The sequence below is a fragment of the Triplophysa rosa genome, linkage group LG20 (assembly GCF_024868665.1).
Source record: "Triplophysa rosa linkage group LG20, Trosa_1v2, whole genome shotgun sequence".
NCBI classification, from domain to species: Eukaryota; Metazoa; Chordata; class Actinopteri; order Cypriniformes; family Nemacheilidae; genus Triplophysa; species Triplophysa rosa.
In genome coordinates, this window is record NC_079909.1 from 3,054,650 (window position 1) to 3,075,043 (window position 20,394).

Here is a 20,394-nt window from a genome sequence, read left to right on the forward strand (position 1 = left end):
AGGATGTGACGTCACTCGCTCATTAACATAATGTATGCTGATCTCACTCTGTTGACTCTGACCAATGAGAGTCCTTCACTCTCATCACCTGCTAGGAAGAGAATTCCATCATTCCAAGCATTCTTCCCGCAGTTCGCGCACTGCCACTTCTCAAGCGCTCCAGTCCTGGATTACCGCCTTAAACTCTGGACTTTATTCGCTGGAATTAACGTTTTCTGGGGTCTTTTTGCTTGGCACCTCTCGTTAACTTTGTGATCCAGCAGATTCCAAAGTGGCGCTTCAAGGTAGTATAGTTTACACGAGTTTAAACTGACTCTTAATGTACATAGTAGCAGAGTCATTATATGGATTTCATAATATTATGAAAGTCAAACAAAGCTTTGAACGTATAATTTAACAACAAAATCGAGAAAAACGAACACTTACAGTTATATTTCATTTGAGAGTAAGTTAGTTTGCAACGCGCGAATGCATGCACTATGTGAACGCATTAATAAGTAACTGAATATCTAAACTCTCGATGACTTCCTCATGTGTAACACGCGGCAAGTGACGCGACGCTACATAACTAGTACGCAACGCTCCCATTATAATCAAAGAACCTGTAGCGAATGTTTTTGAACGCAACACAACGCTCGCATGCGCTGCACGCACGGTTGTTTGATTGGAATGAACGCGTACGTGTTTAAAAAGCGCGTGAATTCACCCAAGCTACAATTTAATACCAATCTTCAGTTATTTTAAAACTAGTTTAAATGTGAATGTTTGAATGAAAGATAAGAAGGCGAGCTGAGCTGCGCTGAGCTGCGCAGCTCTGACTGGAATGGTATCTGTGGAATGTTAAGTGTGGGAAGTGGGACGCTGCAAACATCACATGTTTGTAATGTTTATTCCGGGAATTCTTGAGAAAACATGACACGATATAAGCGAATAAACAGATTCACCAGACGTGTAGTGAGAAAGCAACAGTTCCATTCAGAACACTTATGAAAGAGAAATGAAGAAAATAAGTCCAGCCTGTGTTTTTGATTTTAAAATCTGTGGTTTTTCCATGATCAGGATCTTGCCCAGAATGGAAACGCCTTTGGATGTGTTGTCACGAGCAGCATCTTTAGTGCACCAAGATGATGAAAAACGTGAGTTTCATGTATTTTACTTTAGCGCCAAGAACATTTTTATATAAACATGCAAAAAAAACCTCTTCATTCATTGGTATGCATATAATGCACATGCTTTGTAATTATTTCATTGTTATTTTATTATTTTATTTCTTAGACACAATAAAAACTTAATCATTAGACTTTTTAAAAATATATATTTTTTAATATATATATTATGAAGAGTTTGGTTCGAAAATGAGATAACTCCGTTTAAAAAAAAACATTTTTATTATGTTATTATCATGTTTTTATTGTGTTAGTTAGCCGTATTTTTTATTATGGCTTAAATCAAAACAAACCAACTGCAATTTGATTATTAATTGTAATGCACAATAAAAAAACATGATTTTTGAAAAATGTTAAATTTCTTTTTGGAACCAAACTCATATGTATATATATATATATATATATACACATTTTTTATATATATTATTTTGGTAACACTTTAGTATAGGGACCAATTCTCACTATTAACTAGTTGCTTATTAGATGCCTATTTTTAGCATATTGGCTGTTTATTAGTACTTATAAAGCACATATTCAACATGACCATATTTTACTTCCCTAATCCTACCTAAACCTAACAAGTACCTTACTAACTATTAATAAGCAACAAATTAGTAGTTTACTGAGGCAAGAGTCATAGTTAATGGTTTATTAATACCGAGAATTGGACCTTTAAATAAAGTGTGACCATCATTTTATATATATATATATATGTATATGTATATGTAAGCTTTTGCAATATTTGCAAATTTAGTTACAAATGAGAATAACAGTTGCAAATGTATTTTCATCTTTGTTTAAGGCTGTTGAAACGTTAAGCTTAAAATGCAAAGTGTTTCTGAATGAATGGACGCCATTGTTTCCTGTTGAACACACAGGTGGTGTAATAGCGTTGTTGGGTTCTTAAAAGGCCCACCAAATGCTGTCCTTCACTGCTTGACAACATGAACACAGGTGTGGTTTTCCTTGTTTAAGTGTGAGTCAGGCGATGGCTTGCTTTCAGTTGCATGCTTAACGGCAAAACAGCTCAATTACATTACGCCTATCTTCCAAAACAAAATGTGAAAATAATTATAATGTGAAAGAGGCATTTAACAAAGTGAGCAAAAATTCAGAATCCTGATGTGACCTTTTAAATACCACGAAGAGAGTTACTGTATTTCCACAAATAAGGATTGTGGCATTTGTCTGTGTTTGTATTGAGTTTGATGATTTACATATGAAATGTCCTCACATAATGGCCTCGTCTATTCAGAAATACCATTTGGCACAAGGAAGCACATTCGGTGTAATCCTTAGATAAAATTATTTTACGAGGCTCCTGTATTCTTTACGATGTCGTTTAGACCATCTTACTTGGTTTCCATCAAACCTTTGTGCTTAAGCCAAGGCGCAAAGTCATTTCATGAGCACTCTGCAGTGTTTTTAATCTGAAATTCCTTCCTAGATCAAGTATGAACAAATCCTGCTTAGATGGCATTTAGTTCACTTGGAATTCATTGTGCAACATCGACGTGTTGAATGCTCTCCTCAATAGTGGCCTGATGGCAGGAAAGCATCTGGTCAGGAGTTGGTTGTGGTTTATAAATCATTTCTGGTTAAACCTAAGCTTGTCTTTAACTGACTGGGTTTGGTGCTCTTAAGCACTTTCCCATAATGCCTTTCCCACTCATAGTGACTCCAAGCTGTAATAGACAGGTATGGAAATTGGGTCATTGCGTCAAAGCTGCGAGTTCTCGCATAGTCTTAGGAAGCTTGTCGCTTGGGTCGTCGTAGCGTTTCTTTCTCCCCCTGCTGTGTTTTTGTTTTTCGAAGGGCTGATGTCACTCCCGTTGTGGTTGTGTATGTGCCTTTGTCCTCGCACAATGCGTCTGACCTGTTTTCACAATGGTGCGGGCCATGAGAGCTCCTCCTGCATATTGCCAGACGTTTAGAAATGTTCTCACTTGCCAGAACGCTTCAAGGGAGAGGCGTTGAGTCACTCTCCGGTACACATTTGACCTAAACCCACAGGTTCATAGGCTACTGAGAAGGAACGTCTTCCATTCAGTGATGGGAATGTGTAATTAGATGGAAGGTGTGGTTGTCTTTGTTTCAGACAGTCAGGTGATGGCTTGTGTTCGGTTGCTTGAGGGCAAAACAGGCCAATTACATTAGGTCCTCTAACATCATTAGAGAAACATCACACGGTTACAGTGTCCACGCTTTAATCTCTCTTAAAGTAACAAGCGTTTCTCAATCCAACAAGACTGAGCATTTGAAATCATTGAAATTCAATTCAGTTTGATTTAAAAAGCGCTTTTCACAATTTTTCATTGTTGCAAAGCAGCTTTACATACAATTAGGCAGTGGTTACTGTAGTAAAGGGGGGGAATACACAATATACGCAATTACAATAATTATAATATTGCAATTTTCTCTATATGATGTACATTGATGAAACTTAACTGAAGTAACTACTATGTTGGATTGCCAACTAAAAGCTGTCGATTGTTTAAAGGGACAGTTCACCCAAAAAGGACAATTCTGTCATCATTTATTCACCCTCGTGTCATTTTAAACCTTTATGACTTTCTTTATTCTGCAGAATACAAGTGAAGATATTTCGAAGAATGTTGGTTACTGAACAACGGCAGAACCCAGTCACTTCCATTGTATGGACACAAAACCAATGCAAGTCAATGGGTGCCAGTTAAAGGGATACATCACCCAAAAATGAAAATTCTGTCATCATTTACTCACCTTCGAGTTGTTCCAAATCTGTATAAATGTCTTTGTTCTAATCAACACAGAGAAAGATATTTGAAAGAATGCTTATAACCAGACAGATTTTGTCCCCCATTGACTCCCATAGTAGGAAAAAATACAATGGTGGTCAAAAGTGCCCCAGAACTGTTTGCTGTCCTGCATTCTTCAAAATGTCGTCTTTTGTGTTCAACAGAACAAAAAAAATGATAAAGTGATTTTTCCTACTATGGAAGTCAATGGGGGGCAAAATCTGTTTGGTTATAAGCATTCTTCCAAATATCTTTCTCTGTGTTCATCAGAACAAAGACATTTATACAGATTTGGAACAACTCGAAGGTGGGTAAATGATGACAGAATTTTCATTTTTGGGTGAAGAATCACTTTAACAACATTCAACAAAATATCTTCTTTTGTGTTCCGCAGAAGAAAGTCCACGCATGGTCTACGCATTTTTTACTTGTTTGTGTTGTGTTGCTTGTGCCACCATTGAGACTTGCGCCTGCATTACAAACAGGAAGTCGACCTTTAAATCCCTGAGACGTGCATTATTCCTCTTTACAAAATTGATATTTCTCTCATGCTGGTTGCATGAAATCCTCTAACACTTGAACTCCTCTCTGCTCGGAGGAATCATATCAATAATCGCTCTGTACTAGTGCTTTCGTTGTGGAGATCTTGTTTCTGCATTGTTGTGCTGCAGTTCCTTTAGTAAGTCTGAGTTATGTCGACCTCATCCTGAATCAAACTGTTTGCATAGAAGGTTCTGCAGCAAGAGCTGTGTAAGTAAAGCTGTGTGTAAACAGTTCATAGTTTTGCAGGTGTAACACATAGCTTTGTAATATCGATAACCGTCATTTGGATGTTTGATTAGTACATGTAGTTAGTGAGGTGTCTATAGATTATTGTTAAGGAAAGATATTTGAACAAAACCTTAAATGTATTAAATGCCAGCACAAAATGGGTGAAAAAACCTTCCTATGTTTTTTTTGTGGAAGGACCTGATATAGTCCGCCAAGGATACCCTAGCAACCTCATGACAATGCACTGACAACCACACAAAACTCTGCATAGCAACACCTTGGCAACCAAGACGAATACGCTAGTAATGGCACATGCGCATATGCTTACTTACCTGACAAACATTTTTGCATGGACAGACCTCATCTGCATTGAGAAAATGTATTTCGCGTCTAACTGATTTTCGTGTTTTTGCAGTTTTGTGTTATATAACGCCATTTCCCTGTTAAGAGTTGCATGTCATGCCTGTGCTTTGGAGTCTGTGTATTTGGCTTGTTGTGCGCAGTTCATCAATATGTCAATGAACGTGTCACGTCCCCTTTGTGCTTTGCCAGTCTGTTCAGCTGCTTTGTATATGTGTGCAGCACGAGTGGCCATGTGTTTGCATGCTGGCCAGTGAACAAAAACGTCTCTTCATTCATATTGTTTGTGTCCCCTCGCATTGTGTGTGGTTATTAACTGCTCTCACGTTTAGTAAAGTTGAAAGCCATGAGAAACAACACAATTGTGTATAAATTCACCTGGAGCAGCTTTATAACATCACAACTGTACCGATCGCTTAAAACATGAGGTTAAAATGTTATTTCCTAATGATAAAAACACATGATCCAGAGTCAGAACACGTCCGCTTGATGCCTCTACAGGTCACTGGGAGCACACACACACAACCCTGAGGGGGTCAGAGGTCAGGGGTTACAGAAGTGGGCCACACGCAATTAGTTAAGCTGCTGTCTTGATCAATTTCAGAAGTTTAGTACACTTTGTTTACCGTTTGAATTTGACAAAGTTCCAGTGTGAGATACTCTTCTTCAAAAACATATTGAAGGAGAGGCTTGGGCTATATTTAGAGTGGGGTCTTTTCATTTGGACCAGGAAGCGAATGCTTAGCAACACACCAATAGAATCTAACAGAGGACCTGCTGGGAAGGTTTTTAGGTCACATCCCTTCATGATGGCAAAATTTGTTGGCAAGAGACACGCATGCTTTTAAGAAATATGCTGTTATGTATTTTTTATTTGTAGGATGGTTGGAGACATGAGGTGACTGATGGACAAATCTTTAACTTGCTTGTTTTCATCTTTATTCAAAATCGCCACTGCAACAAGTTCTTGGCTCTGAAACGTTTGAAAGATTGTACAAGGAAATATTTTTAATAGATTACTAGTTAACCAGTAGCCCAGCGTTTCACCAAAGATTTATTTCTGCTGCTGTCATCACATTAATGGATAAATGGTTAAAAAGATGGTTGTTGTTCTACTTTTACCATGTCTTACCACCATAAACTGGCCATATAGATCATTCATGTTGTACGGAACACACTGTACACAATCTAAATGTACACTGAGAGAAAAACAACTGAATTTACATTGTATTTTGGGGGATTTAAACACATTCGAGTTGAAAATAAGTTCTTTGCAATAGGTATAAAACAAATCAGACCTAAAAGAGTGCAATGTAAGAATGCGCTACGTGAGAAGTTTGAGCTTTGTGTAGAGAGCATCTGACCCTTGTTTGTTTTATTTATTAGTGTCTGTAGGAACACGCCCACGTGTCATTCTGTGACCCGCAAACATGGACAATGTTGTGATGATCAAACGCAATGTTTTATTAACTTCATGAGTCATATCTGCAAAATCATTTGCTGGCCAAATTTTGTGTAACGAAAATTAGATTTTTGTTTTTGTGTGTTTAAACAATTTGCAGAACATTGTATTGAAATATACCTCAAGGAACACATGCACACATCACTCCTTGAATTAATCGTGTTGATGTAATAGAAAAGTTGACAATACTGTTGCCAGTCTTGAACAAAAAAAAATATATATATATATATACTTGTAATAAAGTGATTTATGAATGAAATGTAAGCGTGCTAAAATACGTGATATAGTAAAAACGGTGATTTGTCTTATACCTGCTTCACAACATCCATAGTTTCTCGTGGATGATGACCGGCCGTGATACATTTTCATGTGGACAACGAGCCTTTTACAAATGTATACTGATTCATGTGCATGTTGCCACATTTCTAGCCTGTTTCTTCTTTTTTACTTTTGGCACAAATTTATTTACATATTTCCAAAGTGAAAACCAGCTGGAGTTTTGTAGAGTGTAAACAAGTGGCAAGATTTTTTAACATAATGGTCAATAATGGTCAAATAATGGTAAAAAGTAGTAAAAAGTAGAGTTGCTGTTGTGTTGACATTGTTGCTGTACTGTAATTTGATGTATCAACGTTTGAATCCCACCTAATTCCCTGAATCCCAGAACACATAAACATCCAGTTCTCATGGTGTGTAAGCCAGATGAGAAATGAAAAGGCCCCGAGCGCAGTAAAGGTCACGGGCCTGCGACGCAGCTGTCTCACTGGATCGTGGAGACCAGGAGCTGTGCGGCACATGAATTGTCAGGAATGCAGGACTGCTGTGTGTGTGTTCGTGCATGTGTGTCTGTGTGTATTGCAGAACTGCAGGGAACTCGATTTAAAATAAAAAAAATCTTTGTAAACTGACCGTCCAAAACATATACTGACTGGACTCAATAGGTCGCACTGATAAACCTATAGATAACACAGACTCTTTTCAAACACAGTTGTGTGGGTAATTTAAATTGAGTTGTGTTATTTACTGTACTGTATCCGTTACTATTTCCGTTTCTATACATTTACATAAATTTAAATTGCAATCTGTAACTTTTCTTTATCGCCACTTCCGATTGGAAGATCAGATTGCAGTTGTACTTGTCTTTACGTATAGGTTTAAGTCAAATAACGTCAAACTGACTTATTTTTTGCGAAACCGTACCTGAAACTTATAAATCATCATACGTAAGCTGGCTTTTGTGAATGGTGGTAAGGTAAGGAGACCGTTTTCAACACTGTTTTTGATGTACTTGTTTAATAACTGATTTTTCTTCGTCTGCAAGAAGAATGTCAAAATTTCAGTTTCAGTGAAGCTTCAAAGAGCTTTAAACGATACCAGACGATGAATAAGGGTCTTATCTAGTGAAACGATCTGTCATTTTCTAAAAAAAAAAAAGTATATGCTTTATAAACACAAACGCTCGCCTTGCTCTGTTCTGCGATGCGCGTTCATGACTTCACGTAATACGTAATTATGTTGAAAAGGTCACGCTTGACGTAGGCGGAAGTACCGAGTCAGTGTTTACAAATGTGGAGAAGGAGGACCGTTCAAAAGTTGTTGAATGTTCAATGACACACATTCAAATGTCTTTGTGTCAGTTTATTGCTTAAAATGGTAATTTTGTATGCATTTCCTGGATGTTGTAATATTAAAAAAGCATGACCTTTTCAACGTATTACGTATTACGTGAAGTCATGAACGCGCATCGCAGAACACAGCAAGACGAGCATTTGTGTTTATAAAGCATATACTTTTTTTCTTTTTAAATGACAGATCGTTTCGCTAGATAAGACCCTTATTCATCGTCTGGTATCGTTTTAAAGCCCTTTGAAGCTTCACTAAAACCGTTTGGAGTCCATTGAAGTCCACTATATGGAGAAAAATCCTGGAATGTTTTCATCAAAAACCTTAATTTCTTTTCGACTAAAGAAACAAATACATAAACATCTTGGATGACATGGGGGTGAGTAAATTATCATGAACATTTATTTTGAAAATGAACTACTCCTTTAAGTCATTTTATTCTGACATGTTGTCCTAAACTCAGCACTAGTGTCATACAATCACTGACTGTCATGTTATATCCAGTATTTTAATGCCTATAAGGTCAGGTGCTGTTATTGATATTTCTTTAAATGGTTTGATGTGACTGCAGAAACTGTATTCATGTTGAAATGTAGCATATTTATATGCAATGTTGATCTGTTGTTATAGGGCGATTAACTCTTTATTGTATGACTCGGTCTGTACACGTAAGGGCTTAATGTTTTATGATTCTGAGGAAGTGATGTCAGTATTGCATCCTCACTTATAGAGGGCTCGTTTGTCTTCACACCCTTTTTACATCTGGAATCCAGAATATAATCCATGACGCACTAATCCTGTCATCCACACATGGGACAGGTTTCATTGAGATGCATGATGATATTAATGTTTGATGTTTAACTCCGATGCCTTCAGAAAGCGTCCATATTCCCTCGCTGCATTGTCTTTCGCATTTCACAGATTTCCAGTATAATTCTGGAATTCTGCAATATTTCTGACATTCCTTCTCCTAGGACATTTCTTCAAGTTTCGGCTATGTGCTTTGGTCATTGTACTGCTGGAAGAGCAATATTCCAATATTCGATTGAAACGGGTTCATCTCATCTCTCTTTCTATAATTTGGTGTCGTCCTTAAAGCCAGAAAACTGTCTGTTAACATGTTTTTTCTGAAAGCACCTCCAGACAAATTCTGTCAACGGGACGCTTGAGGGTGCGGTGTGATTGCTGTTCAATTCGGTCTGGGTTTGCGTCAGACAAAGTGCTTTGCTTCCAGGCTAAAACGTCACTATTACTCCCAAAAAATCTGTAGGTTTGGTTACATGGCTGCTGTGTCTTTCCTTCCTTCCAGAGAGTGATCTGTTGAAATGATGATGTGAGTTTGAGGTCTGAAAATGTCCTGACATTTCAAACTGGCTTTTTATGATAATGCCTTTTGCCATTTGTGACCCTGGAAGACAAAACCTGTCTTATGGGTCAATTTTTCGAAATTGAGATTTTTACATCACCTGAGAGATGAATGGTTTGTTAGGATAGGACAATATCTGGCGGAGATACAACTGTTTAAAACTCTGGAATCTGAGGGTTCAAAAATATCGCCTTTAAAGTTGTTAATCAGAGGCACTGTAGCAGGCCAACCAACCACTAACAAAAATAAAGTTTTGATATGTTTACGGTACAAATTTACATATATCTTCATGGAACATGATCTTTACTTAATATCCTAATGATTTTGGCATAAAAGAATAATCAATGTATTTTCCTAAAAATGTTCCCGCTCTACTTAAGACTGGTTTTGTGATCCAGGGTCACATATGTGTTAGTTGGTCGTCGTGTCCGATTTTTTTTTTGTACACATGGAATATAATGTCGAAGTTTCGCATACAAAAATGGATTCGCCAAACAGTCTGAAAATGCTGTTTTATGCATGCCAGGCCTGTAGGTGGCGATGTCACTTTGTAATAAAACATTATGCAATTTGTATTGTCTGTGGAATTTGACTTCACATCTCTATTTCTCTATTTCTATAAACTTTACAGAAGTATCATGTTTGGAGGCTTCTGCCATACATCGTCATTGTAAACGCCTACTTCTGTCCCCAGAGGTGGACCTGTCCCGTGGGTCCGTTTCCTCTGCAAGGCTGATCTCTGACAGCCCTCCCCAACAGCAGCGAGATCCTGTTTCTTTTCCAAAACAAGATGAACAATACACTACCCCATAGTAACAGCAATGTCAAATGTGCTTGTCTCACCTGTGGAAACTATCACCTGTCAGGCCTCGTGCTTACAAACAACATTTTAACCCACCATGGTATGTGCCAACAAATATGTCCTGACGCATCAATTTAACACCCAGTTTTTACCTCGTTTCAGTACTAGTACGATATGATCCACTAGTCCAGTTTGGTTTCTCTATGGCATGCACTTGGGATCAAGTGCTATATTGTGAAAAGTGAGCCCTAAATAACCACCATAACTCAAATGAGTGTGTGTTTATTTGTCCAGGTTTAATTGATATCAGTTGTTGTCCATATCAGGAAGGGATGGAATGAAATACCTACAGAAATCTATATAGAAAAGATCAATTTAAAAGACAGTTTATATAACTTTAACACATTTATTACTTGTAAGGAACGCCTACTATTTTACTATTATTATTCTGCATTGATCCGAGTTAATATCTGGTTACGTCATCTCGATCATGATCTCAGATTACAGCCTTTGGTTATAATTAAAGTTTTATCGGATCAGATCAATGCCATAAAAATGGCTTTGTGAAACAATTGTGATAATCTTAAGGCCGATTATGCGTTTAAACATCTTCAAACTTTAATCTGATGCTACATACAGATAGTCTGTAAATGCCCTCATTACGTCTCAACAAATCACATTACGATGATATACTTTATAAAGTTCAAAGAGGCCAGATTTGAGGGAGTGGTTTGACCATAACACCTCCGGAGTTAACATGAATCACATTTAAACTGAAGCCCAGAGTAGCCAAAGCCTTGCTATGAGAAAATCATAGATTTTCAAATGGCCATTGGATGGTCTATTAAGAGAAATGCAATATAATATATATAACTTATGCAGTGGTGTAAGGTAGTGGAGTAAATGTAATTAGTTACTGTACTTGAGTATGTTTTTGGCTACTTTGTAGTTGTAAGAGTATTAAAGATATTAGCAACTACTCTCTACTTGACTACATTTTTGAACAAGTATGTGTACTAGGGATGTCAATTTAGACAAATCGATTTACATTAACGATCAATTAATCGATTACTCATTAACATTAATATTGAAATATGCCTCTGCAGTGGCATATAGGCATGACAGCGTGCAAAAGCCACGCAAAACGTCATCTTTCTCACCTGAATAAAAAGGTTTCTAAGTTTAAAAAATGCCTAGTAGCATTGTTAAAATGAATCTGTGTGATTGATAATATAATAAAATTATGTATTTGATAATTAACATATGGATCAATATACAACGTGTCGCCGCCTCAGATGCGGACTTTGTCCCCACCACTTTTGAAAACAAAGTTACGCCACTGGTCTCACATAAATAACATCATTATTTGTATTACATGAGCAGAAGCTAAAATAACAGTTAAATGATGTGCTAAACCAGAATGTTTATTACAAAACGTCTCCGGTTACTGTTGTAACCTCGGTTCCCTGAGAAGCGGGAACGAGACATTGCGGAAGCTTCCGCATATGGGAACTCCTCCCTTCTCACCTCTCTTGAAGTCTTATTGGTTAACGCCAGTGAAACTGGCCAATTGTCGCGCTCGCAACCAAATGTAATTACTGGCGACCAGACAGTATAAATACAGTGCACAGCGACAATACCTCAGAATCTGCAAAAGAACGCCTCCAAGGCTGACACGCGACGAACACGGCGGCTAGCGCAATGTCTCGTTCCCGCTTCTCAGGGAACCGAGGTTACGACAGTAACCGGAGACGTTCCCTATCGAGAGCGGTCTCTCGACATTGCGGAAGCTTCCGCATATGGGAACTGTATACAATCCCGCCGTGAGAGTAGCAAGACAGCCGTAACCGACCGCATACACTCACCAGTGTTAAGCACACAGATGAACCAATCGCGAAGTCGCCTTGAAGAGCCCGCAGCTGATTGGCTGAGACAGACCAATGAGCTGCAAGAACGGTCTTCTACAATATTTGCATATCTCAGCCAAAGAAATGAGCGGGCTGCACTGAGACAGGGCAGACACCACAATAGTAAAAGTCAGCGCGGAAATCCGGGCAGATATAATGCAAGTCCAGTAACACCAAGCACAGAGTTAACAGTAACACGGTAACAACTGCACAATATAGGAGATCAGCAACTAGGTAACATTGAGCTGTCCGTACTCACCGAGAGGACATGCGAGGCTAATGAGGATACATCCAGCCTGTAGAATCTGGCGAAGGTGTTCTGTGAAGACCAGCCAGCCGCACAACAGATGTCCTTAATAGAAACGCCTCTAGCCCAAGCCCACGAAGAGGCAACAGCCCTAGTTGAGTGAGCCCTGACGCCGAAAGGGCAGGCCTGCCCTTGACTCTCATACGCCAGGTTGATAGCGTCCACCACCCAGTGAGAGAGCCTCTGTTTAGAGACAGCCCGACCTTTAGTCCCCCCGCCGTAGCACACGAAGAGCTGATCAGACAGCCGAAACCCGGCCGTACGATCAATGTAAGCCGTCAAAGCCCTAACCGGACACACAGCCCTCTGAGCGTCAGCATCACACGAGGCAGACGACTCGGAAGACAAAGCGGGTAACGAAATAACCTGCTCTTTGAACGGGGTAGACAGGAACTTAGGCACATAACCCGCCTTCGGCCGTAGAGTGACTCTGCAGTCACCGGCCCCAAAACGAATGAAATCCGCGCCGATAGAAAGCGCACATAAATCCCCAATGCGTTTTGCCGAAGCAAGAGCGAGAAGGAGAACGGCTTTAAGAGAGAGCTCCCTTATAGAAACAGCTTCCAACGGCTCGAACGGGGGCAGAGAGAGAGCCCTCAGCACCAGAGACAAATCCCACGGAGGTACTGAAGGAGATCATGAGGGAAACAGCCTCCGAGCTCCTCTCAAAAATCTGACCACCAATGCATGCCTACCGATCGATTGCCCGTCAACTGGGGAACGAAACTAGGCGATAGCAGTCACATAAACCTTCAGCGTGGATGGGAGGCCACCATTATCCATCCTGTTTTGTAGAAAGCATAACACATCACACACGGGACATGACACCGGGTCTATACCGCACTCAATACACCACTTCTTAAATACATCCCATTTCAGAGCATATAAGAGTCTAGTGGAAGGTGCCCGAGACTCCGCAATAGTGTCAAGCACTCTCTGAGAGAGGGGTTCTAAGACCCCTGAAGCGGCCAGGCATGGAGGCTCCACAAATCCAGGTTGGGGTGCCAAATCGAGCCATTCGCCTGAGATAACAGGTCGCCCCTGAGGGGAATCCGCCACGGAGAGGACACCAGTAACTCTCTCAGGTCCGGGAACCACGGCTGATTCGGCCAAAATGGAGCAACGAGGATCACCGACGATCTCTCCTCTCTGATCTTGCCCAGCACAAGGGGCAGAATCTTCACCGGAGGAAAAGCGTAAAGCCAGGCGTCCGGCCAGCGCGTCGTCAGAGCGTCCGTCTCCCTGGGGGAGCGCGGCAGCGAGAAGAACAGCGGACAGTGTGCATCTCCACTGAGTCGAAACATACCCCTAGATATGTTATGAACCGACTCAGCAGAAGCTTGCTCTTCGGCACGTTCACCCGCAGCCCCAGGGATGACAAGTGACAAAGCAGCGTCTGCATATGACTGACAAGCACATCTCGTGAATGGGCTAGAAACAGCTAGTCGTCCAGATAGTTCAGAATGCGCATACCACTCGCTCTGAGAGGGGAAAGCGCTGCGTCCACGCATTTCGAGAACGTGCGTGGAGCCAATGCCAGTCCGAACGGCAGCACAGCAAACTGGTATGCCGCTCCGTCGAACGCGAACCGCAGGAAGCGCCGGTGGCTCTGGGCTATCTGAACTTGAAATTATGCATCCTTCAGATCCACTGACGCAAACCAGTCCCCTGGACAAACTTGCTCCAGGATCTGTTTTAGCGTAATCATTCTGAACGCCCTCTTGTGAAGCGCTCGGTTGATGGGTCTCAAATCCAAAATAGGACGGAGTCCGCCATCTCTCTTGGGCACTACAAAATACCGGCTGTAGAAACCGCACTCTTCTTCGCTTGGAGGAACCCTCTCTATCGCTCTTTTCCCGAGCAGGCTGTGAATCTCCTTTCTCAGCACCGGAGCGTTGCACGGCAATGTGAGTGACGGGACAACTCCGCTGAAGCGGGGGGGCCTGCGTCTGAACTGAAGGGAATACCCGTTTTCTATCACATTTAGCAGCCACGGAGAGATACCCGGAATGGCTTTCCACGCACTCAGAAACATGCATAGCGGCAGAATTACCTCGGGCGATACAGCTTGCTGATATTCCGGAGACGAGCTCTGCCCTCGCGAGGCTAATTGCACTGGCGGGGGAATGTGATGCTCGTGAGGCTCCGGCCGCCGCTCGCCCACGGGAGCTACCGTGGGCGAGGGGATGCCGGTTATAACATATTCTAACTGTGGCTTCGCGCTGCACCGTGGCAGGGCAGGGGACATAGTGTGGTGTGATGGAAGGGGAGAGAGCTCCTTTTGTGAGGAGGTAAGTGCTTTTAATACATGTACACACACAACATTTTGAGCATTGCAACAATCGCCCGCAACAGCGGGAGAAACAAGATGCAAACGGCGCCGCTTGAGCACCGGTCCGCTCACGAACTCTCCCCTCCTCTCTGCAGACCCGTCAGGAAGGTGGCTTGGCAGCCGAAGACGATCCGCTATCGCCTTGATGACCTCTCTTCTGCCCGTACTTCTTCCTAGCTGGGGCAGACCACTGCTTAGGCTGCTTAGCCGGCCTGTGGGAAGAGCGCAAAGCAGACGAGGATCTCGCTCTCAGCGCCGGCTGCAACTAACGGCGAGGAAGCACGTGGCTCATGGCTTTTGCGCGCTTCTTCGCCTCCGCGAAGCGTTCCGACACCGACTCCACGACATCCCCGAAGAGACCAGAGGGAGTAATGGGAGCGTTGAGCAGCGACTTCCGGTCAGCGTCCTTGAGGTCCGCCAGCGTCGGTGAAGTGGCGGTGAAGGACGACCATGAAGCCCATCGACCTGCCGATAGCCTGTGCGGTGCGCTTCGTCGCCATCAGCGCAAAGTCCGTCGCCGCCCTCAGGTCCTTCACAGCGTCCGCATCCAAGGCGCCCCCATCCAGCGCCTGCAGAATCTTCGCCTGAAAGACCTGTAGAACTGCCATCGAGTGCAGTGCGGAGGCTGCCTCCCCGGCGGAGGTGTACGCCTTGTCGGCGAGGTGGGCGGTAAACCTGCACGGTTTCGACGGCAGACCTTGTCCCGCGCTCAGCGAAGAGGAGGAAGGGCACAGATGTACAGTGAGGGTCTCCTCCATGGGCGGCATGCGGGTATAACCGTGGGCCTCCGCCCCGTCCACGTGGGCGAACATAGCCTGTGTGGCAGCGTGGACTCGCGCCGATTGAGGGGCCGTCCACGACTTAACCACGTGCTCGTGCACATCAGGGAAAAAAGGAGTACTCTTCTTCGGTGCAGCCTGGCGGCGGCCCGCTTTACAGTACCAGGAATCGAGCTTACTTACCCGCTCCGACTCCGCCCAGTCCTTCACCGAGGCCGAGATGGACATCGAGTCGTCGTCTTCCTCGTCGAGGCCGAAGGAAATGGCATCCGCAACGACGGGAGGGGGACGAAGGCTCTCCTCTGTGAAAATGACCGGGGAACGAGGCGACGGCAGAGGACAGCGGCCCTGAGCCGGGTCGTCGTCGTCATCGCCGCCGCCGCCGCCACAACCACGTGGCATGGGTGGGCCCACCAGCGGCCCTTAGGCGGCAGTGGGCCTCGACCCGAATAATCCTCGAGCAACGTTCCTGCGAGTCCTCAAGACACGCGCCGGCATGTCAGCACAGTGCGCGCAATCAGACTCTCCGAACGCCGTCTCAGCGTGGGCTAGGCCCAGGCAGGCGATGCAATGCTCGTGCGTATCCTGCGGGTCCATGGGACCCGCGCAAAGACAACGGAAGGTGTCTTAAATACAACTTTTATTAATAAAATCTCTCCTCCGCTTTGACCTGTCAATCATCGCGCCTCATGACTGCAACGGCTGCAGCTCCTGCTGACAGACGTGCGCCTCGCAAACTCTTGTGTCCATTGTTCAAATGAACTTTCTTTGTATTTCTATAAATGAAAAATGCAAAACTAAGGTGTGTCGGTAGCCACGTAATGTAATAAGTGGATAGCCATTCACCTATTTCACAAAATGGCGACAGAGACCGGAAGTAGGGGAAAAAAATGTCCGGCCCTACTGCTGTCATAGCCATTCATTCATTCAGCCTGTTTTCTCACAGGCATTCATTTTATTTACCAAAAACAAAAGTAGCATATGTTGTCCGATTTATTCATGGTTTACTGGGAGATGTAAAAATATTGTTTTTTGAGCGATTTGTTTATTATCGAGGTCTGATATATTAGGGGTGTAACGGTGCGCGTATTCGTACCGAACCGTCACGAGCTGTCGAGGGGAAAATTCCAAAATGAGGTTATCATTCCTATACCCTACTCCCTTCGAAGGGCAGAGCCCTTGTAGTTTAGACTTTGAAGTGAACATGGCATTTGCGTGCCATTATGTAGACGTTTGGAATGCACTTTTTAAAATATAAAATGTATGTTTATTTGCAAACAGGTTTTATGCTTAATTTATGCCATTAAAACAGCGACATCTGCTGACGGACAAAATGCTGCATTGTCACGTGAACATGCCAGCTGAAGATAATGAGGAAATTACATTGCTTCCTTTGCCAAGTGCATTCCAAACATCTACATAATGGACGCAAATGCCCTGTTCACTCCAAAGTCTAAACTCCGAGGGACCTGCCCTTCGAAGGATTAGGGCATAGGAACGATGACTATATTTGGAATGTTGCCTGTGACTGTTCGGTACGAATACACGTACGTTACACCCCTATGATCAGAATCAGAATCAGAAGAGCTTTATTGCCAAGTGTGCTTGCACACACAAGGAATTTTCTTTGGTGTTGGAAGCTTCTAGTACAGACATTCAACACAATGACAATACAATATAATACGATTTACAGTCTAAAAGATTCTAAATTGTGCATATATAAAATAAAGACTATTTTACAGAAAATGGGGGATAATAACATATAAGAGACATTGTACAGGGTAGTATATAGTAGAATAAACATATTAACAGATTGTATGTACACTTGTGCAAATGGATAATTTAGTAAGTAGAGGTAGTGTTATATACATGTATACATAAGATGTAGATAAAATAAGGCACTATAGTGCACACTATAGGAGTAGTGGAAGTGGAATATTGCTCTTAAGGAGCAGTTATCTGTTTAGGAGGGAGATTGCCTGGGGGAAGAAGCTGCTTCTGTGTCTGGAAGTCCTGGTGTTTGGTGCTCTAAAGCGCCGGCCAGAGGGCAGCAGATCAAAGAGTTTGTGTGCTGGGTGTGTGGAGTCAATGATGATTTTTCTTGCCCTGTTTTTCACTCTGGAATCGTACAGGTCCTGAAGTGTGGGCAGAGGAGCACCAATAAGCACTACGAACTGTCCGTTGTAGTCTTCGTAGGTCTGATTTGGTGGCTGAGCCATACCAAACAGTAATTGAAGTGCACAGAACAGATTCGATGACCACTGAGTAGAACTGGGTCAGTAGCTCCTGTGGTAGGTTGAACTTCCTCAATTGACGGAGGAAGTATAACCTCTGCTGGGCCTTCTTTACAATGGAGTCTATGTGGGACTCCCACTTCAGGTCCTGAGAGATGGTGGAGCCCAGGAACCTGAATGACTCCACAGTATCCACAGTGCTGTCCAGGATGGTGAGGGGAGGAAGTGATGGAGGGTTCCTTCTGAAATCCACTATCATCTCCACTGTCTTGAATGCATTCAGCTCTAGGTTGTTTTGACTACACCAGGCAGCCAGCTGAGCAACCTCCTTTCTGTAGGCAGATTCATCACCATCTTGAATAAGGCCAATGACTGTGGTGTCATCTGCAAACTTCAGGAGTTTGACAGAAGGGTCTGTAGAGGTGCATTCGTTTGTGTAGAGTGAATATAGCAGTGGAGAAAGAACACATCCTTGAGGAGCTCCGGTGCTGATGGTACATGTGCTGGATTTAAATTTTCCCAACCTCACTAGCTGCTGCCTGTTCGACAGGAAGTTAATAATCCACTGACAGGTAGAGGTTGGCACAGAGAGCTGGGTAAGCTTGGGCAGGAGGAGGTCTGGGATTATGGTGTTGAAGGCCGAGCTGAAGTCTACAAACAGGATCCTGACGTAAGTCCCTGGTCTGTCTAGGTGTTGTAGGATGTAATGCAGTCCCATGTTTACTGCATCGTCCACAGACCTGTTTGCTCGGTAAGCAAACTGGAAGGGATCAAAAAGGGGTCTGGTGATGTCCTTCAGGTGGGCCAGTACAAGTCTCTCAAATGACTTCATGACCACAGATGTTAAAGCAACAGGCCTGTAGTCATTAAGTCCAGATATTTTGGGTTTCTTCTGTACAGGATGATGGTGGAGCGTTTGAAGCATGAAGGGACTTCACACTGCTCCAAAGATCTGTTAAAAATATTAGTGAAGATGGGCGACAGCTGCTCCGCACAGACTTTCAGGCAGGAGGGTGAGACATTGTCTGGGCCTGGTGCTTTTCTGATCTTTTGTTTGCGGAAAAGCTGGCAAACATCCTCTTCGCTGATCTTAAGTGCAGGTTGAGTGTCAAGAGGAGATGTATGTTAGACAAATCAGCATAAAGGGAGCACTACATGCATAACTTCTTCTGGTCTCCGCAACTGTTCTGTGTAGTGAATGGAGCTAGAGCATTGACCGGACAAGCGTTTACCCTACTTCCGGTTTGTACACGTCACGTTGTGAAATAGGTCTATTGCGTTTTTCCATGAGTCTGCTGTATGTGTTATGCGCATAAGCTGCACGCACTTGCATGACTTTGAACTCGATCATCATTAAGTTATTTCGAGTAAATTGTTATTGACAATTAATCGATACATTAATCGAAGTGGAGTACAAAAAGGTTTTTTCTAGTTGCTTAAATTTAATTCTCTGTTTAATGTGTTTATAGATCAGTCTTGGTCTCCTTAATATAGCAGCAGCATTGATGTACAATTCAGCAGTCAGTGCAGTGGCTGTGTTTGTCTATGGGGGAAACAAGAACAGAACTAAACCGAGGAACAGGAAGTGAACTACAGAGAACAATAATTAGAACATTTTTATCAAACAAAAGTGCTGAAGTATCACGCATGCAGTGTCCATTTCTCTGCACGGTGTACAAACATTTAAGGACCCGAGTAAAAAACTAGACACCAGGGTTTAGTTGCTGCCTAGAGACCACTGAATAACAATCATGCAGCTGTTTGAAACACCCTAGCAACCCGGCAGCCACCCAAAGCACCCTGGTAACCAACCATAGCAACCCTAGTAACCTTTTCCTCAGAAAACACCTTTTTACACCCTGTTTACCTAGTGCTCGGAGTCGGTCCCGTACAGAATTGATTCTTTGTCTCTCGGGCATTAGGAATGAGGAGTCGATTCCAGAGTCTAGGTGTGACATGGCAACACTGTGTTTATTACATCAATAAACGTCTGCACATCCCAGAAGAGCTTCAACCGTTAGCGGGGAGGAACATTTTGATCAGGTGCACCATTTGATCAGGTGCACCAAAAATCGCACCATTTCATTAAACCAAATTTACATTCATGCATTTGATAGATGCTTTTATCCAAAGCAACGCAGTGTATTTAAGCTTTACATTTTTTTATCAGTATGGGAGTTGACGTTTGTGCTGCTAACACACTCGTCAAACTGCAGGAATAGGAACAAATTGTCACCTTAACCAAATAAATCACCTTAACACATCATCATCATTACTAAAACGAATAGATTCTTTGCTGACCAACCATTCATCTCTTTTCATGCAGAAACTTCATATGTCCCATTAAACCGTTTTTGCTGTTTATACGGCTCAAATATCTCAACTAGCTTGGATCTGAATGGCTGCTCTGTTCAGCTTCGGAAAGGCCTTTATGTCAGGTGTGTGAAATATGGAACAATGCCTCCTTAATCTCATCTAAGAGAATCATTTTCTTGCGGTATTGACGGA

General features: G+C 42.6%; 1 protein-coding gene across 1 annotated transcript in view; it reads left to right on the plus strand.

Annotated features, from left to right (window-relative positions):
• Positions 1 to 123: 123 nt before the first annotated feature.
• Positions 124 to 20,394, plus strand: part of vgll4b (vestigial-like family member 4b) — a 48,632-nt gene continuing 28,361 nt past the window's right edge. The window contains exons 1-2 of the mRNA XM_057362487.1: positions 124 to 284; positions 1,060 to 1,136. Coding sequence (XP_057218470.1) covers positions 1,073 to 1,136 — 64 coding nt within the window. The 5' untranslated portion in view covers positions 124 to 284; positions 1,060 to 1,072. The remainder of the gene's footprint in view (positions 285 to 1,059; positions 1,137 to 20,394) is intronic.